At 36.7% G+C, this 16451-nt stretch overlaps 2 protein-coding genes across 7 annotated transcripts in view; one reads left to right on the plus strand and one right to left on the minus strand.

Annotated features, from left to right (window-relative positions):
* The window catches only part of LOC116303758 (uncharacterized), a 47731-nt gene extending 34730 nt beyond the window's left edge, over nt 1-13001 (minus strand). For 4 of the 5 annotated variants that reach the window (XM_031713356.2, XM_089040481.1, XM_031713355.2 and 1 more), the window contains exons 1-8: nt 12442-13001; nt 4806-4960; nt 4222-4257; nt 3797-3841; nt 2881-3027; nt 2228-2331; nt 1215-1376; nt 226-313 (exon numbers count right to left, since the gene is read on the minus strand). In XM_031713356.2, the coding sequence (XP_031569216.1) occupies nt 226-313; nt 1215-1376; nt 2228-2331; nt 2881-3027; nt 3797-3841; nt 4222-4257; nt 4806-4960; nt 12442-12653 (949 nt within the window). In that variant the 5' untranslated portion in view covers nt 12654-13001. The remainder of the gene's footprint in view (nt 1-225; nt 314-1214; nt 1377-2227; nt 2332-2880; nt 3028-3796; nt 3842-4221; nt 4258-4805; nt 4961-12441) is intronic. The other variant, XM_031713357.2, reaches the window with a different exon arrangement.
* Nucleotides 13002-14923: 1922 nt separating this feature from the next.
* The window catches only part of LOC116303757 (rho family-interacting cell polarization regulator 2), a 29229-nt gene continuing 27701 nt past the window's right edge, over nt 14924-16451 (plus strand). Inside the window, exons 1-2 of one of the 2 annotated variants that reach the window (XM_031713351.2) lie at nt 14924-15059; nt 15183-15253. In XM_031713351.2, the coding sequence (XP_031569211.1) occupies nt 15206-15253 (48 nt within the window). In that variant the 5' untranslated portion in view covers nt 14924-15059; nt 15183-15205. Of the gene's footprint in view, nt 15254-16451 lie in introns of both variants that reach the window. The other variant, XM_089039794.1, reaches the window with a different exon arrangement.

Here is a 16451-nt window from a genome sequence, read left to right on the forward strand (position 1 = left end):
TGTGTTCTAGCAAAGGTCCGTGGAATTTTAAAATGTTTGTTGAAGTTGTCCACTCTTTGCTTTACCGTTATTATTTCTGAGATATTCTGACGTTAAAATGAGGGTAACCCTGCGTAAATTAATCCGTATTCAAGGGGGTCAGCGGAATTTTAATTGCAATTCGAAAAAGGTCTAATACCGGTAAACCATTAGCTCCACGTAGCTATCAATAGAAAGCAAGCTTACCAAGTCGCTGACAGCCAGTACTGAAAGAGATGTCATCAAGCGCTATGTCCCCTTGATAGCCATTTCCACGGACTCCTTCGAAAATGATCTAAAGACACAACACAACATGTTCAAACTACAAACAACTCAACTCTTTTATTTAATGTGATTGGGCCTATAGAGCGTTTTCACGTGATGTCACAGTGGCCATTATGGGGTACCAAAACAATACATTTTCTATCCTCCGGGAATTGAACTCTATTTTTATGCAAAAACTGTGCAGAAAGTTTCTATTGTTTATGATTGTCTTCTCACGTGAGTGAAAACGCTCTATAATTCTTTTTCGCTAAGTAATGTTTTCCTATTTCACACTACGTGTCATTCCCTAGAGTATCATTTCTTTGTTTAACGGTTGCATGAAAAAAAAAAACACGAATATGGATAAGATTAAAAAAAAGGAATCTTATTTTCAAGAGAGTGACATGTGGTTTGAAATAAAAAAAACATAGCATGTGACATCAAAGCAGCTCAATCTGGGGGTCAAAATAAAATAATTCCCTTCTCTTGAGGATTGAAATCTTTTATGATGTTAATATGTTCAATTGTTTTGACCCCCGGATAGGGATTTAGTGCAAGGGGTCTATTGTGGCGCAGCCATGTTACGGAGAACGTCGATTGGCCGTCATTAAAAAAAAAAAAAAAGATGACGAAAGTCTTTCATTTAAGGGTAAATGTGATCGATGTGGCATTTAAATTCATCTTTTTTTGTATTCTCTTGTGGTGAGTTGTTAATATCAATCGACGTCATTACTGTAACAAAGCTTTATTTGCCCCCGGAATGTCCTATAATGCCTTGCGATCCAAGATGCCCGCCGTATCGTCTAAGTTGTCCAAATCGATCTGTAAGTTAGCCATGTTAAATCCTGACTTTGTGTTCTTTGCAGTCATCCCAATCTAACAAGAAGCAACACCAAGGTACAAGTGAATAAAATGGCACTGCCAAACCTTACCTGAAACTCTTCGTTACTATCAAATGTAACTTCTTCTTTCAACCAGGCATCTCCTTGTGAAGTCTTGAAGAATTTCTTTAAAGTATCGTGTCCAATGACTGGTGCTTGGTAAATATTTAGCTGACCAATGTTATTGCCGTACATATGGACATAGAACGTCATCTGCGATTGAGATAATAATAATAATAATAATGATAATAATGATAATAATCATCCTCATCCTCATCCTCATCCTCATCCTCATCCTCATCCTCATCCTCATCCTCATCCTCATCCTCATCCTCATCCTCATCCTCATCCCCATTCTGATCCTGATCCTGATCCTGATCCTGATCCTGATCCTGATCCTCCGCCTCCTCCTCTTCCTCCTCCTCCTCCTCATCCTCATCCTCATCCTCATCCTCATCCTCATCCTCATCCTCATCCTCATCCTCATCATCAACATCTAGAATAAACCACATAACAACCATTCAGAGCCAACTATTTTCGCATGGATCCCGGCTAATCTGTGAAAAATGTTACCGAGAGTTAGGACCGAGAAAAGCTGAGGTGTCACCAAATGAAAACAAAATAACGTTGCTAAGACCGAATACAAAAGTCGAACTTAACATAAGCCGAACCTAATGACATAAAAGAAGACCGCCTTGTTATCCATTGTTTTTTTTGTGAACGACTCACGTGAAATTCGAGGTAATATCTTTCTTCACTTTTTGACACACATATAAGTATTTTTCTTTTTGTGTGTATTTCACAGGGCCATTTAGTCACACGTGCTTTCTCTGTTATCCGCACATAAAGAAAATTATAACTTCAATAAAGGTTTTGCACTATAACGTTTCGGGAACAGAATTCTTTCTCATGTAAAGCGAATGTATTGTTCCTGTCATCCAACATAACTCCCGTCACGTGATGGTACAATGCCTCTATTCTCTCATATTCTAAGCTTTTCGTGCCAAGAATTAATAATAAATCAAAAAACAAAAATCGAAAAAAGTTTTAAAAAGTTAACTCACGTTGCATGTTTGGTTTGCCTTTACTGGACGTAGCGTAGGGCTCACTAGTCTTGTCTTGTCATTCAATTGTTTTGGTACGGAAGTTTCGATGTATATGTAAGTACCTAAAACAAGGAATACGACACGTTGTTATCGGTTTTCAAAGTTGAATTGATCAAACTGTTTATCACAATATACATAAGGTACATAAAACGCGAGCAACAGAGTCGCGCAAACTATTATATTCAACCTTTGGCTGCAGCAATTGTAAGGTGAATATTGCTTGTATTATACCGCAACACGCGCAACAAATTGTCTTTGTTGCATTAAGAAGAAGTTCTCTGTATTTTTTGCAGATAAAGCGTAGCGGTAGGGAGCTCGCTTTTCACCTCTCTCGTGTCGGGTTCGGTTCCACGGGACTCAGCATTCGCTGATATGAGTAGGGTTTGTTAGGCCTGTCCCTTGGTTCGAGAATTTTTCTCCCTCCGTTTAATCCCGACACGCGGACACTAAATCCCAATTCAATCTTAGAGTTAGCTGTGCCCTGTTTTTGATCAGCTCATGAGATTGTTTCAGGGTATCAATAAAATCTGGAAGACCTGCTTTCCGTTTTGGACTGGGAGGTCGTTTTTCCATACAAGCGAAGTTATATATTTTGTTGGTTGATTTTTTACCGTTGCCAAATGTATGATCTCCATTTGGTCCGGTGAAATGGGATTTGGTGCTCCCATTCTGTCTTGTCCATTTAAAATCACTGTCAGATAACTGGAACCACTGGCAAAAGTTTTCTTCAAAGTCGCATGGCCACAAAGGAAGCCCATCTAAAAATGAAGGGGGAAAAAGTTTTTTTTATAAAGACTTCCTTTGCTAGTGAAGTCAATCTGGGAGTCAAATTATTGAAAAATAAAAAACCAATTACATGAAGAAAGTTTCAAATTTCAGAACTACATAGGTTAACATAGCGCTAGAGGTTTATTTAATTTTTACAATAACTTACAAATTTTTCGCGCGCTGATTGGTTATTTTTTATCATCAATAAGAGGACAGACAGATAAAGCTGCGATACGAGCGTGCGCTCTTTCTATTGGTTGATTTGATCGCTAAAAATGATAAGTTTTCATCGTTTTTGTAATGGTAAAAAACAAATAGACATCAGTTTTTTATGTGTCTGTCCTCTTATTGACGATAAATTTCGTCATCACATTGTCAAAGTAGTGTGGATCCACGAGGCGTAGCCGAGGGCTATTGACTCGTAGACGATAAGGGCGAGGGATCTATTTTCAAGATAAACTTACATATTGGTCAAATAAATGAAGACAAAAAATATTAAAATTAAGATGAAATATACAAATTTTAAACTGCTACTTTTCGCCATAAGTGGTCTATTGCTTAAGGCTAAGGTCAAACGTCGAATGTCATATGAGCCGAACCTAATGACATCAAAGCCCACCTTCTTATTCATTGTTTCAATTAGGTCCGGCTCACGTGAAGTTTGATGTTTGACCTGAACCAAATAGACCACTGATCCAGTAGCAGGTTTATACTAAGACACAAGTGATACTTTTCTTACTATAAACATCATACTCTTACCTGGACCAGTTGGTTTGGTGTCAGTGAAATTCAGCGTTTCATTTTCTGAAACAAAAGAAACGGAATAATATTGTTGTGAGCTACGTTTGGTTTTCTGGCTGAACGACCAGTCGACGGTTCACTGTTGGTCTATTGGCTGGAACTTTATCTGTCGGTCAGTTTTGGTTTATCTATTAATCGTTATTGGTTGGTAGTAAGGTTATCAATTTCTGATTGGTTGTGAGAATTGATTCAGCTTATTTTTCGTATCTTTTTCGGTTGGTCGGTCGGTTGGTCGGTCGGTCGGTCGGTCGGTCGGGGTGCCACTGATACAATACATTCATCGTTGGGTTTGCTTAATATAGTTTGTTTAATAGTTATTCCTTTATCAGTGGTCTATCGATCAGCAAGTGAATATGTTTATTTGTTTTGATGTAACTACATACCAATGATAGATCGCCTTTTTCTTACATGCGTATGGCCTATAGGTAAAAAAGCACACGATAAGAACTTTATGCATTATGAGCAACAAAGATGGTTTGGGGAGGAGAGGGACTGGGGTGGGAGCTAGACCCCCACTTTGGGGTTTAAAATAAAAATCATGTAATAAAACTATCTAAAGAGGAAGCTATATACTGCGACCGATGGTTTTTAGGTTAACCGCCACACCCTTTACAGTGCAAAACCAAGTGCAAAACCAAGGCCACACAGACAATTTTTTTATCAAATTCACAAAACATATTTTGAAGCTGAATAACAGGATGGTGGTGATTTTCGAGGTTAAACTGTTTCTTGTTCGCTCTTGATCATACACACACGTATAAAGTTTATTCTATGCTTTTAAAAGGGAAAATGTAAAAATTTGATTCTATTGTTTCAATACTCAATGGTGATTGGCTAATTTGTGTGAAAACTAGCCTGAATGCCATTGGTTGGTATAGTCACACTGTAAAGAATCTGACGTAATACGTTTATAAGGGAAGACAATTGGAGTATAAAAGTCCTAACTACGCATGTTCATACGACATACCACACTTCAATTGCTCTTTGTTTATTTCATTCACAGGCTGACCAGCCAGGTGCGCAGGCTCATTGCATTTTCCATCTATGGTTATGCGTTTATCAGAAGCCCACTCTACCAGCTTAACTGTTTCACAGTCACAGTTCAATCCATCTTGAAATATTCTGAATAGAAATTAAACACGTAGTTGTTAATGACTATATTGTAAGGGTGACTGGTCCAGGCAGGAGTTCTGACATCTTATAGTCTTTTGGAATTGATGAAAGGCAGGCGGACAGGCGGGCAGGCGGGCAGGCAAAACAAAAAACAAAACAAAACAAAAACACACAGACACAAAACAGTTGTAAAACGATTGTATTGTTCCTGCCATCTAACATAGCTGCCGTCACGTGGTGGTGCAAAACCTGGGTTTGGTGGCAGAAACATGCGGTCATGCAGGTCAAACGTTTGCTAGAAGAAAAATTAGTCAGAGAACCAGGATTGATCGAAGTCTTTCAAGATAGCGATGTCTACTGACTTTCTGATCAAAACAAATGCCACAAGGAGAGTGATAGGGATAGAAAATTAAGAGAATACTTTGAAACAAAAACGGTGCATTTTCTCTTGAATATTCTATACTTAAAATGTCCTATTCTAAACCTTGCAATCAGTAACTTTTTATGAGTTCAATTCACCTACATGATGACCAATTTAGTGGAACAACAGATACCCTGGTCAAATAAGACTCCTGAGATTTTTGGAGTATGAATAATATGTATATGACATGCGACATACATTCAATATTTAATCGAATATTTAACATGACTTGTGCGTTGCTATTGGTAACGATTCATAATTGAATAACAAATCTATAAAAGAAAATTCGGAGACAGTAAGTCTGCTATGCGTAGTCAGTAAGACAGTTAGGATACCATGTAGCAAAAAATAAAAGCAGCAATTCAATGATAATATAAACAGAAAAAGGAAGTCGATGAGTAATAGAATATACGAGAAACCGCAAACTAAAGCGAAACAAAACTGAAATGAAATGACAGGAAAGAATAATGTGTTTGAAAAAAAGAAACGAAGTAAAAGAAAATTAATGAAGGAATAAAAAATACAGCAAAACAAAACGAAGTGATAACAATGCTAAATTTTTTCATCAAAGATAACTTCTTTATAACGTAAGGTTTTTTCTTCAACAACACTCGAGAACGCACGTCTCCATTTTCTCCCGTTTGGTACCACGAACATGTTCGAAACCCTACTTTTCTTTACATAGAATCCCTCTTCTCTAATAGGATACTAGAAAATAATTCACTCAACAATCTTGTTCAAAACTAAAAAGGAAAAAAGTTGTAAATAAGTCAATTTGACTTATAAAAAATCGACCAGATGGTCGGCCATTATGATGCACAGACTTATAACACGTCCAATTAAAAAATTGATCTTCTTAATTTCTTTTACCAAATACAACCCACGACATTATCAGTCCCCTTTTTTCAAATATAATTTTCCATCAGTGGCGGAAATTTGAAAAATATAAAGAAAAAAGTTAATGAATATTTACTGAAGAACCAAAATAGGATAATTCAGAATGCAAATGACTGGTAGCCCAAACAGCGGGGTATCATAGGACTGAGACATGCAAAGCTATAGTTTGTTGAAACTCCATATTGCACAATTCTAAGGACACTACAGCTTTTATTACTCTTCTTCAGTTCTTCTACTAATATTGAATTCTCGTATTTACCACCCCTTAACCAGATAAAGAATGTGGGAGAATAAATTTTACACTGATGGGAAAATAGCACATTTAGAATCACGAAATATCTGTCCATTTTTATGTCACAAGAAAATAATTCGAGCTTAACAATTCTAAAAATCCCATGAAGAATTTAATCGGTTTTTGCTGTGATGTCCCCTCGCTAGAAAGATTGGAAATAAAACTTGTCCCTATAGCACTCTCATAAAATAAAATTCTTTTAGTCCGCGAAAGCGGCTTCGGGAAGACATCGCCGCTTCATATATATTCAAGTAACACATTATTGTTATTTACTTCATTTATCAAACAGGTGCAAACTGAGCATCTGTGAGGGAGTTTAGTTAGTTCAATATCCAGGCAAAACAGCTCAAGACATACTTCTAACTGACCACAGTAAGTCACTTTGAGGATTGTTTTTGTTTACATAACGGCCCTCTACTATGGAAAAGAATTCAAGATATTGAATTGTTGAATTCCACACTTGGATCCCTAAGCATTTCCGTGGTAGATGTTTCAGTTTAGTTATATACTTACTACCAACTTTCTCCCCCAAAAAGAACATCAGATATACAATATTAAAGTCGTCAGTATTGCCTTGATCCCAGAGGTTTTCTTTCTTCTCTAGTCTTTTTCCTATGATTTTCTACCAACTCTACCCCCACCCCCTCCCCCCCAAAAAGAATATCAGATATACTATTAAAGAGCCTGAGTGAGGTGTCGTTTGAAAACTTAGATATGTTTGTTTTTGCTGATAGAGGTCAAATACAGGAACTAACACGGCCCCACAGGTTTTCTTTTTTCTCTAGAATTAGCCGGATGGATTTCTCTTAAAAGTTTAGGGGGATCAGTTCCGTGAAGCGGAAAAGGAATGACCTTGTGCCTTAAAAGCGTGTGATGAATAGAAAAATAAAGCATCTGGTGAATCAAGGGAAGTTGAGCGAATCTTCGAAGTCATCAAAATAAACACTAGTGGAAGAAGAGTCAATGAGGACCAAAATGGAATCTAGTAATCATACTGAATAATGAAGTAAAAAAGAAATGTATTGATTCTTTATATTTAATTTAGTCAATAGAAACATTACGAAACCGCTTTGCGGTGTAGCAACTTGCTCACAAATAAAAGACTTCTAAAACGGAAGACGTAATATAATTAAAAGGAAATATATATATATGCACTTCGACGTGGTGTAAGATAAAAAACTCAATCTTGTATTTTCAGCTAATTCCCACTCTCGTCAAAAAGGTCAAGAAAACGCCAAACAATCTTCTAACATTGTCAGTGATAGCCTCGCTTCCGTGTTGGTCTATGATGAACTATGAAATCTTTTGTTATGAATTTATTTTTGTATTACTAAGATATTGGCCTTAACTTTTCGTATTTAAATAGCAGATTGAATTAATAATACGCCAGAATGGCCCCTACCAACCTCGAATCATATCAAGACGACAAACTATAGTCGGCGTTTGGTAATTATTTCACTATACCAAAGCCACTGACCATATAAAAATAATAAAAAGATAGACAGAGTATTTGAATAACAATCACAGTGCGACTACAAGTAGATATGAAATGGCGGTTCTGCACCCGGTGCCACCGGTGCGAACCGGTGCTCTCCCCCTGACCCTACACCGGACCCGTAATAACGGCGACGTATTCTATAGGTGAGGTTCCAGTGAGGTTCCGTAGGGGGAGGGGTGGTCAGCCATATCTATTTTTGTTTGCTGGATTGCACCAGGTTCGAGTGATTTTGAGGTTCAAGAGTACATTACCTATATTTTACATCAAAGTTTAATCCTAATAAAAGCTAATTATTCATAAAATATAGTTTTTCTGTCACAAAGCCTATTGTTAAAGGATTAGACTCTTTTTACTTTATGCTTTTGTTTCACCCTAATTGAGTTCTACGAAGTTGACTCATCGAAATACAAACAATTAGATGACTCGCCCAAGGAACAACTTTTATTCATAAAACGTTCAATGCATGTGAATACAAAATAAGTTTAGCTACAGCTATTTTCATTATTTAACCAAGTATGATGTTTTGATTGTCAGTATATATTTGTTCGATAGAAACACCCGTCACTTGAAACAATAAAGCACTGTGTTCAATCACACGAATCACCTACTAAATATCAAAAGAAGGGAAAAGGGGGCTAGGCGAATGCGAAATCGTACTGATTTTTGAGGTAAAACTACCCTGCGAGCAGAGGATTTTTTGAATCCCTCTCCCATCTCCCTACCAGTATAATAAAACTCTCCACAGATTGCGGTGCTCTCCCCCATACCCTACTCCGGACCCGTAATAACGGCGACGTCATGGCTATTCTTTCTACCCCGTGTTTCTAGCCATGTCTATTCTTAGTTTGCTGGATTGCACCACATCCTATATTTTACGTCAAAGTTTGATCCTAATAAAATGTTCTGATCTAATTATTCATAAAATATAGTTTTTCTGTCACAAAGCCTATTGTTAAAGGATAAGACTCTTTTTACTTTATGCTTTTGTTTCACCCTAATTGAGTTCTACGAAGTTGACTCATCAAAAAACAAACAATTAAATGACTTGCCCAAGGAAAAAGAGCAAACACGTTTTTCAAAAATCTTTTCCTTTTTTAATTTATTTATAAAACGCTCAATGCATGTGAATACAAAAAAAGTTTAGTTACAGCTCTTTTCATTGCTTTATTGTTTCAAGTGACGGGTGTTTCTATCGAACAAATATATACTGACAATCAAAACATCATACTTGGTTAAATAATGAAAATAGCTGTAGCTAAACTTATTTTGTATTCACATGCATTGAACGTTTTATGAATAAAAGTTGTTCCTTGGGCGAGTCATCTAATTGTTTGTATTTCGATGAGTCAACTTCGTAGAACTCAATTAGGGTGAAACAAAAGCATAAAGTAAAAAGAGTCTAATCCTTTAACAATAGGCTTTGTGACAGAAAAACTATATTTTATGAATAATTAGCTTTTATTAGGATTAAACTTTGATGTAAAATATAGGTAATGTACTCTTGAACCTCAAAATCACTCGAACCTGGTGCAATCCAGCAAACAAAAATAGATATGGCTGACCACCCCTCCCCCTACGGAACCTCACTGGAACCTCACCTATAGAATACGTCGCCGTTATTACGGGTCCGGTGTAGGGTCAGGGGGAGAGCACCGGTTCGCACCGGTGGCACCGGGTGCAGAACCGCCATTTCATATCTACTACTACATCAGCCAATGCCACCCAAACAAATTTGAAATCAAATTCACGAATCATGAAGTAGAGAGAATCATGATTAATTTTAACTCTGAATAACAGGATGGAGACGATTTTGAAGTTATATAATATATGCTTTTACTAGTAAAGGGAAATATAAAAATTTGTGCATATTCTATTTTTTAAATATTCCATCATGATTGACTAATTTGTATGAAAATTTGTCTGGGTGACCTTGGATATCGTTAGTAGGAATATGTATAAGGAAATATTATGAGCCAATATAAACTTGAATGAGATAGGAAATTCGCGAAGCATTGTGGTAGTCCTAGGAAGAGATCGGTATGCCATCATGTAAACGCTTTATTGGTTTCTTGCTTTTTGTTTATTTGCCTCAAGGCGCGATTGAGCAATATCCTCTGCAACTAAGCAATCGTTGCGAACTGAAAGTAGAATTCGTTCCTATTTTTGGCAACGATTGCGTCTTCGTTGCACCGTGTAAACACTCTTACAACTTGTGTCGCAACGCTATTTCACGACAAGTTGCAGAGAAAATAGCTGTATGTAATTAATCGCACCTAACAGTAATACGTATTCCTAAAACTCTTGTGCAAAGTGAAGTACTCCTTTGTAAAAAAAACAAAAAAACAAAAAAAAAAAAAAAAACAAAAAACATCCAATGACAAAATCTTAAACAGTCGAAATATTTCAGTCTAAAATCCAAGAATGTTGCTGTTGAGTCCAAGGTTTTTGCACTTCAAGATACATATAAAAGTACTGAAAAAGTCGATGTACGTGTGGGGGAAGTCTGTTAATTGTTTGGCATGGATTACTTAATGATGAAGGACCTTTCAGTGTTTATTTGTTGACGCATTATGTACCTAGCAACCAAAACTTAGGAATGCGGAAATCGTTTAGATGGGTCAGGTTTACTTCATCATGCCGAGTTCTGTGGCCTTGTCTTCGGGTCTACTTTAGTCAGACCGATCTTCGGAAAATTAAGTTCAGTTTTACATTCACATTATTTGGCGTTTCCCCCTTTTTCTCGGCGCCTATCAAAATGTTGGGGAAGATCGAGTTCGTTTTTCCGTAGCGGGGGATGAGTGGGGTGGAAAGCGGAATAATGGAGATATCAATGCTACAGCCTGACTATAGATTGTCTAGTAAAACATTAGTACTTAGTGTACAAGAACTTTAGTAATAATTTAGCTCGAGCCTTTAGCGGCGTCTAATTCACTTGACTCTACTCAAGTCAGCTGTCCTCCTTCCTGAGTACAAGTAGACCCTAGACAAACCCTTTATGTGTCCGAAGACAAGCTTGAACCTTACTCGAGTTTGCCTAAGTTTTCATCGATCGAGAACTAATTCTAGTGAAAATTAGTCTGCTGACAATGCTGCTTCTAATAGTTATATACCTTCAAGTATTTTGATTGTGTCATCAAGAGAGCGCAGTTTAATACGAAATCGCTACTTGCACTATAGAGCGTTGTCACGTGACGTCACAGCGGCCATTATGGGGTACCAAAACAATATTTTCTATCCTCCGGGATCCGGAATTGAACTCTATTTTTATGCAAATACTGTGCAGAAAGTTTCAATTTTTTATGGCTGTCTTCTCACGTGAGTGAAAGCGCTCTATATGTTTTATCGATACGTTTTTGCTTCTTCACATGCACTTTTTGTAAATGTTTTTTTTTTTTTTGCAGGAATAAGCCACAAAAACGTTTCATGAATCGTATTTGTTCTTCCACTGACTCATTACTCATACTCCCGTTTCACTCAGGAATCTTATTATTTGACCAGTGCATCTGTTGTTCCACTAAATATTGGTCATCCAAGGAAAGATGTCAATCAATTGAACTCATAAAAATATACCATGCAAATTCATTTAAAATAGTACAAATAATAAAACTTTGACAACGGTAGAAGTTAGAGATATTATTTTAGCTTAGAGTACAGAAACAGGCAGGTTTCGTGATATTATTTTTGAGGATATGTGAAGTTCAATAGTCATTCGAAATTCCATTGGCGAAATAACATAATAGATAGCCACTTCGGCAAGAATAGAATTATATTACAAAGAATTAAGATGCAGTGTTCAAATAAATTAAACCATAAATCGATGGCAAAGATATTGAGGAAAAAAGGATAAAAAGTTTCGAGAAATACAGAGGCAAATTTTATTGTAAGCTATATTGATAGCAAGAATATCGAGTGTCATCGTGACAATACAGGCCGAAGTTTTAACATAACATTGACAATCCTGGCAATCTATCTAAAATAGACTAAGGTATATTTACTCAGAATGTACTAACTCATAAACCACGAAAAATATTCTTTTTAAAGGAGCAAGCATAAAAAAGTTTGATAAAGATGGAGCAAGATATATTTGCCTAAGTAATAAGCCGTCAATCGAGAATATGTAAACAAAAGAAGAAAAAAAACATTAATGCTGAATTTCGCTAATTATTTACTACAAATTTTAAGCCTTTTTGGAGTAAAATTTAGTGTAAACTAATAAACTGACAGCTCCAGTATAAACTGAAAACGGGGTAAAAATAAAAATAAAAAATTGAAGTATTTGTGTTCGGATTCAAATAAGAGGAATTTTAAGCGCGAGGTAAATCGATTTATTGACATAAGCATGATTATTCTTACTAATCATTTTTCTTTGTATGTATACTCACATATTTTCGGTATCCTTAGGTATATTTTTCAATTCTTTCTCTCCCAAGTTTCCTTGGCAGGATATAGATGTGTCTTGACAACTACATCGCTTGAAATTGCAGGCTGAGTGGTCCGGGTCGGCTAAGACTGTGAAGAAAGATGGCTGTGGCAAACACACGGAAATGATGGCGATGTACAGTAGCAAGCTCATCGAACAACAGCTTTCCATCATCAGGCAAGGATTACAGTGAACGATTAACCCAACCAATGTCTTTGAATTCAAGAAGAAAGCTATATAGCTAGTTCAGGACCGTACACAGCCAGTAGCTAGGACACCAGTAGCTACAGATTAAGCGTACGTAGCCAAAATGGAGTAAATACGAGATCCAAGTACAAATCACCAAAACTGTTTTATACCAAGTATCACAAATAACTAGAGGTTAAATTTTCTATAAATTTATCTTGGCATCGAATTCACTGTCATGTTGACTGGCGGAGCGAAGTAGACCTGAAATTTATATAAGAAGCAATCAAGCCGTGATCATAAAGCGTTTGGCCGTAGAATGACGTACGACATTAGCGAATGCAAATTTTTCAAAAGGACCTACCACAGGAAGCCCAATATCTTGACTTGGTAGGGAGCAACGAGCGGCACCGAGGATGAGCATTTCAATTACCGGATGCATCATAAGTACTAAACGTTTTTACGCCTCAGTTTACGAATTCCCAACCCCACCAAAAACAAACACCATCCACAACAACAAAACAACAGCAAGAAACAAGTCTTCTTCTTCTTCTTTTTTTTTTTTTGAATGAGCATTTTTTTTGCGTAGATTTTTGACCAAAAAGAAACCTCTGCTGTAACACGATGCATTGTTTCAGATTAAAGTCACTGGCGTCGATCCCTACCCACGCTTTTTCTACGGAACGCACGTCGCAGTAGAGGTATCAGCATTCCAAACTGTTGCCATGGGCACTGATAAATTATTGATATGACACTTGTTTCATCAAAGATGCTGAGATGGTTGAGGGGTAATGATTCTCAATTTATGAAAAACTGGCCAATAAATAATGTCATACCCCGGTGGACTGTGCACCGATCTTCCCTACTGAATCTTTCAAACTGCAGCAGGAACCGCGAAGAGGAGAGGAGGCTACCTGCGAGGGCTGTATATACAGCTTTCAAAAAAGGTTGATTAATATATGTTGTTGGATGTTGCATCTTGCTTCAGCTAAGCTTGATATTCAGATGTAAGGTGAATTTCACTATAACCGCAGTCAATTTGTTAGCTTTGCTTTCCGAAAGTTATCGTTGTTGTTGTTTTGTTGTTGTTTTGTTGTTGTTTTGTTGTTGTTTTGTTGTTGTTTTGTTGTTGTTTTGTTGTTGTTTTGTTGTTGTTTTGTTGTTGTTTTGTTGTTGTTTTGTTGTTGTTTTGTTGTTGTTTTGTTGTTGTTTTTTTGTTGTTTTGTTGTTGTTTTGTTGTTGTTTTGTTGTTGTTTTGTTGTTGTTTTGTTGTTGTTGTTGTTTTGTTGTTGTTTTGTTGTTGTTGTTTTGTTGCTTTGTTGTTGTTGTTTTGTTGTTGTTTTGTTGTTGTTGTTTTGTTGTTGTTGCTTATTGGAACTTGAATGGTGAGATCAGTAATTCCTACATGAAATCTATTCACTGTTTTTTTTTGGCCGAACGCATATTAGGGTTATTAAGGATAGCTTAATGCAAAGAAGTATAATCTAAAATAGACTTTTCCAAGTTCGTATGCACGCGTTTACTGTTATTTCAAATGAAATAACATACGCTCTATGTATGCATTTGTGTGCGTATATCATATTTGTGTTTATACTGTACAAAGTCTACAAAAATAAACTTCGCTGTAGTTTTGTTCGATCATGGATCGCGTTTCGATGCTATTTTTAACACACCCCGGGAGGGGAGGGGGGTTAGGGTACATGTCCGATAAACACTATTGTCAGCGTCAAGTCTTGGATTCTGTTTGTCGTGGGCGCGGTGTGGGCGCGTAGTGCCATCGGTAGTAAATTTTGACTTTTGCGAAAACTGAAAAGGTGTCTAAATATAATATAACCAGTCTAATAGATTTGGTAAGGTTTTAGTAGATTAATTTGACTGATTTCGTGACATAATACAAGTCTGTTTCCTATGATTGAATTAGTTAAGATAGCATGGTTGATGAATTCACTTCCTCGTATGATAAGTACCTAAGAGATCAACCAACCAAGTCTTCTCAGTGTTATTTGTTTATCCATCAGAATGCTAGGTTTATAGTCGCTATTTTCAGACTTGGCTACTTGTTTTTAAACCCAGGGTGGTCGCTATTGTTGCTAGTCCTGTCTCAATTTTATAGAAAAGCTTCTGACCGAGTTACAAGAGCTCTCACTACCCTCCCCACCCCGAAATCTAGTGTCACCTCTTGAGGCCCTCAAGCCAACAAATGTCTATCACCATTTGTCAGGAAAGGCCAAAAGACGTAACGAAATCCTTCTATTACCTTTACGCATTAATAGGCTCCACGTTACAAAATCAACAAACTAAGAAATTTCTTTTGTATGCGCCTTGGGAGACCAACAGCACTCAGCCTAAGCCACATTTTAATACAGCACAATGAAACTGAGCTTCCATTTTAAGGTTTGACTGGATTCGTGTGTGAGATAATGCTTCCTCTTATCGAATTATCTTGACTCATTAAACATGTTATCAAAGAGAGGAAATATGCCGCAATATTGAAGCAATGCTTCTCTGTGTATCTAGACAATGTGGAGACTCAACGTTAGATGATTCAAGACATGCTACATCTATTTAGTCTTTGTAATCTTTGCGCGGTAAGTCTAATTATTATATGTCTAATATGTTCATGTTTCGTGATTTCAGTATAGCCGATAATAAGTTGACTGCAGCCGTTGTTGTCTTATAACTTAGAAACGCTTTGACACTTTTATTAGTAACTCGACGTAGGTAGCTAGAATTGTATATGGACACGCACGGAATATTTTACTACTGACTGAATAAATAGCACTAAGTATCATCGATGAATTTGATACTAATGCCTTTAGAAAAGCAGGATATTGTGTAAACTATATGTGAGTTTGACAAAGAGCGACCTTGAAGAATCTTAGAAATCTGAGGGTAATCATGATGTACCAGTTCGTTCAGCCTGGCGACTAAGCGGCTGCCTCTCTACAGTATACACTGCATGCATATGAAATTCTGTAATCCCCTGTTCTTGCCATTCTTATAACAACCATCTCTATGAAATATTTCAGTATCATGAAATTATAAAATCCTTTTCCAGTAGACTAAACTAAGAATTCAAATACGACAGATGTCACATATTTTTTTATTGTATATAAACAGTACCTAAAGAATATATACTATAAAAGAATATATAACGTTGTCAAAGACTCGATCAAAACATTACGATGATTAGAAAACCAAAAAGTAAAATAGGTAGGTGTAATGTTATAGTTTGTTATTTTTCTATTAGCATAGCTAGAGCAGTACTACGGTTGGTTAGTGAAGTCTGGCATCAAAGACGCGTGTCATTATTCCGACATTGTCTCATCATCTACTTTCATCTCTTCAATAATATTCAAAAAAATAAGCAATAAGATTTTTCAGTTTCTCATTTTGTTATTTATTTTGGTATTTTCAGTCGCTATATTTGCTTTTAATTATATATGAATTTTTTGGCTCGATTGCAGGATCATTATTTTTAACGCAGAACAGGAAATTCGATTCTTTTTTTAGTACAAAACGTGACGTCACTTGGAACCGAGTAATGGCTGGGCTGTGATGATAGTTCCTTCATAAACGTCTAACTGACCTGATGAATTAGTACAAGCAATGTTTTTAAGAACAATGCTTCCCTGCTCCCTGAAGTCTGCACTTTTTTAGTTCTCAGTCAGAATACTAACTAGCTACTGAACTTGAAGGAACCCCGAATGCGCGACGCGTGTCTGGCTAAGTATGCATTCGTGTAAAAACAGCGAGCGCCATACTTTTCATGCTCCGCAAAGATCC

This window comes from Actinia tenebrosa, unplaced genomic scaffold, assembly GCF_029948245.1.
Source record: "Actinia tenebrosa isolate PJP-AT-01 unplaced genomic scaffold, QUT_ActTen_1.0 PGA_scaffold7__59_contigs__length_16204524, whole genome shotgun sequence".
Taxonomy (NCBI): domain Eukaryota; kingdom Metazoa; phylum Cnidaria; class Anthozoa; order Actiniaria; family Actiniidae; genus Actinia; species Actinia tenebrosa.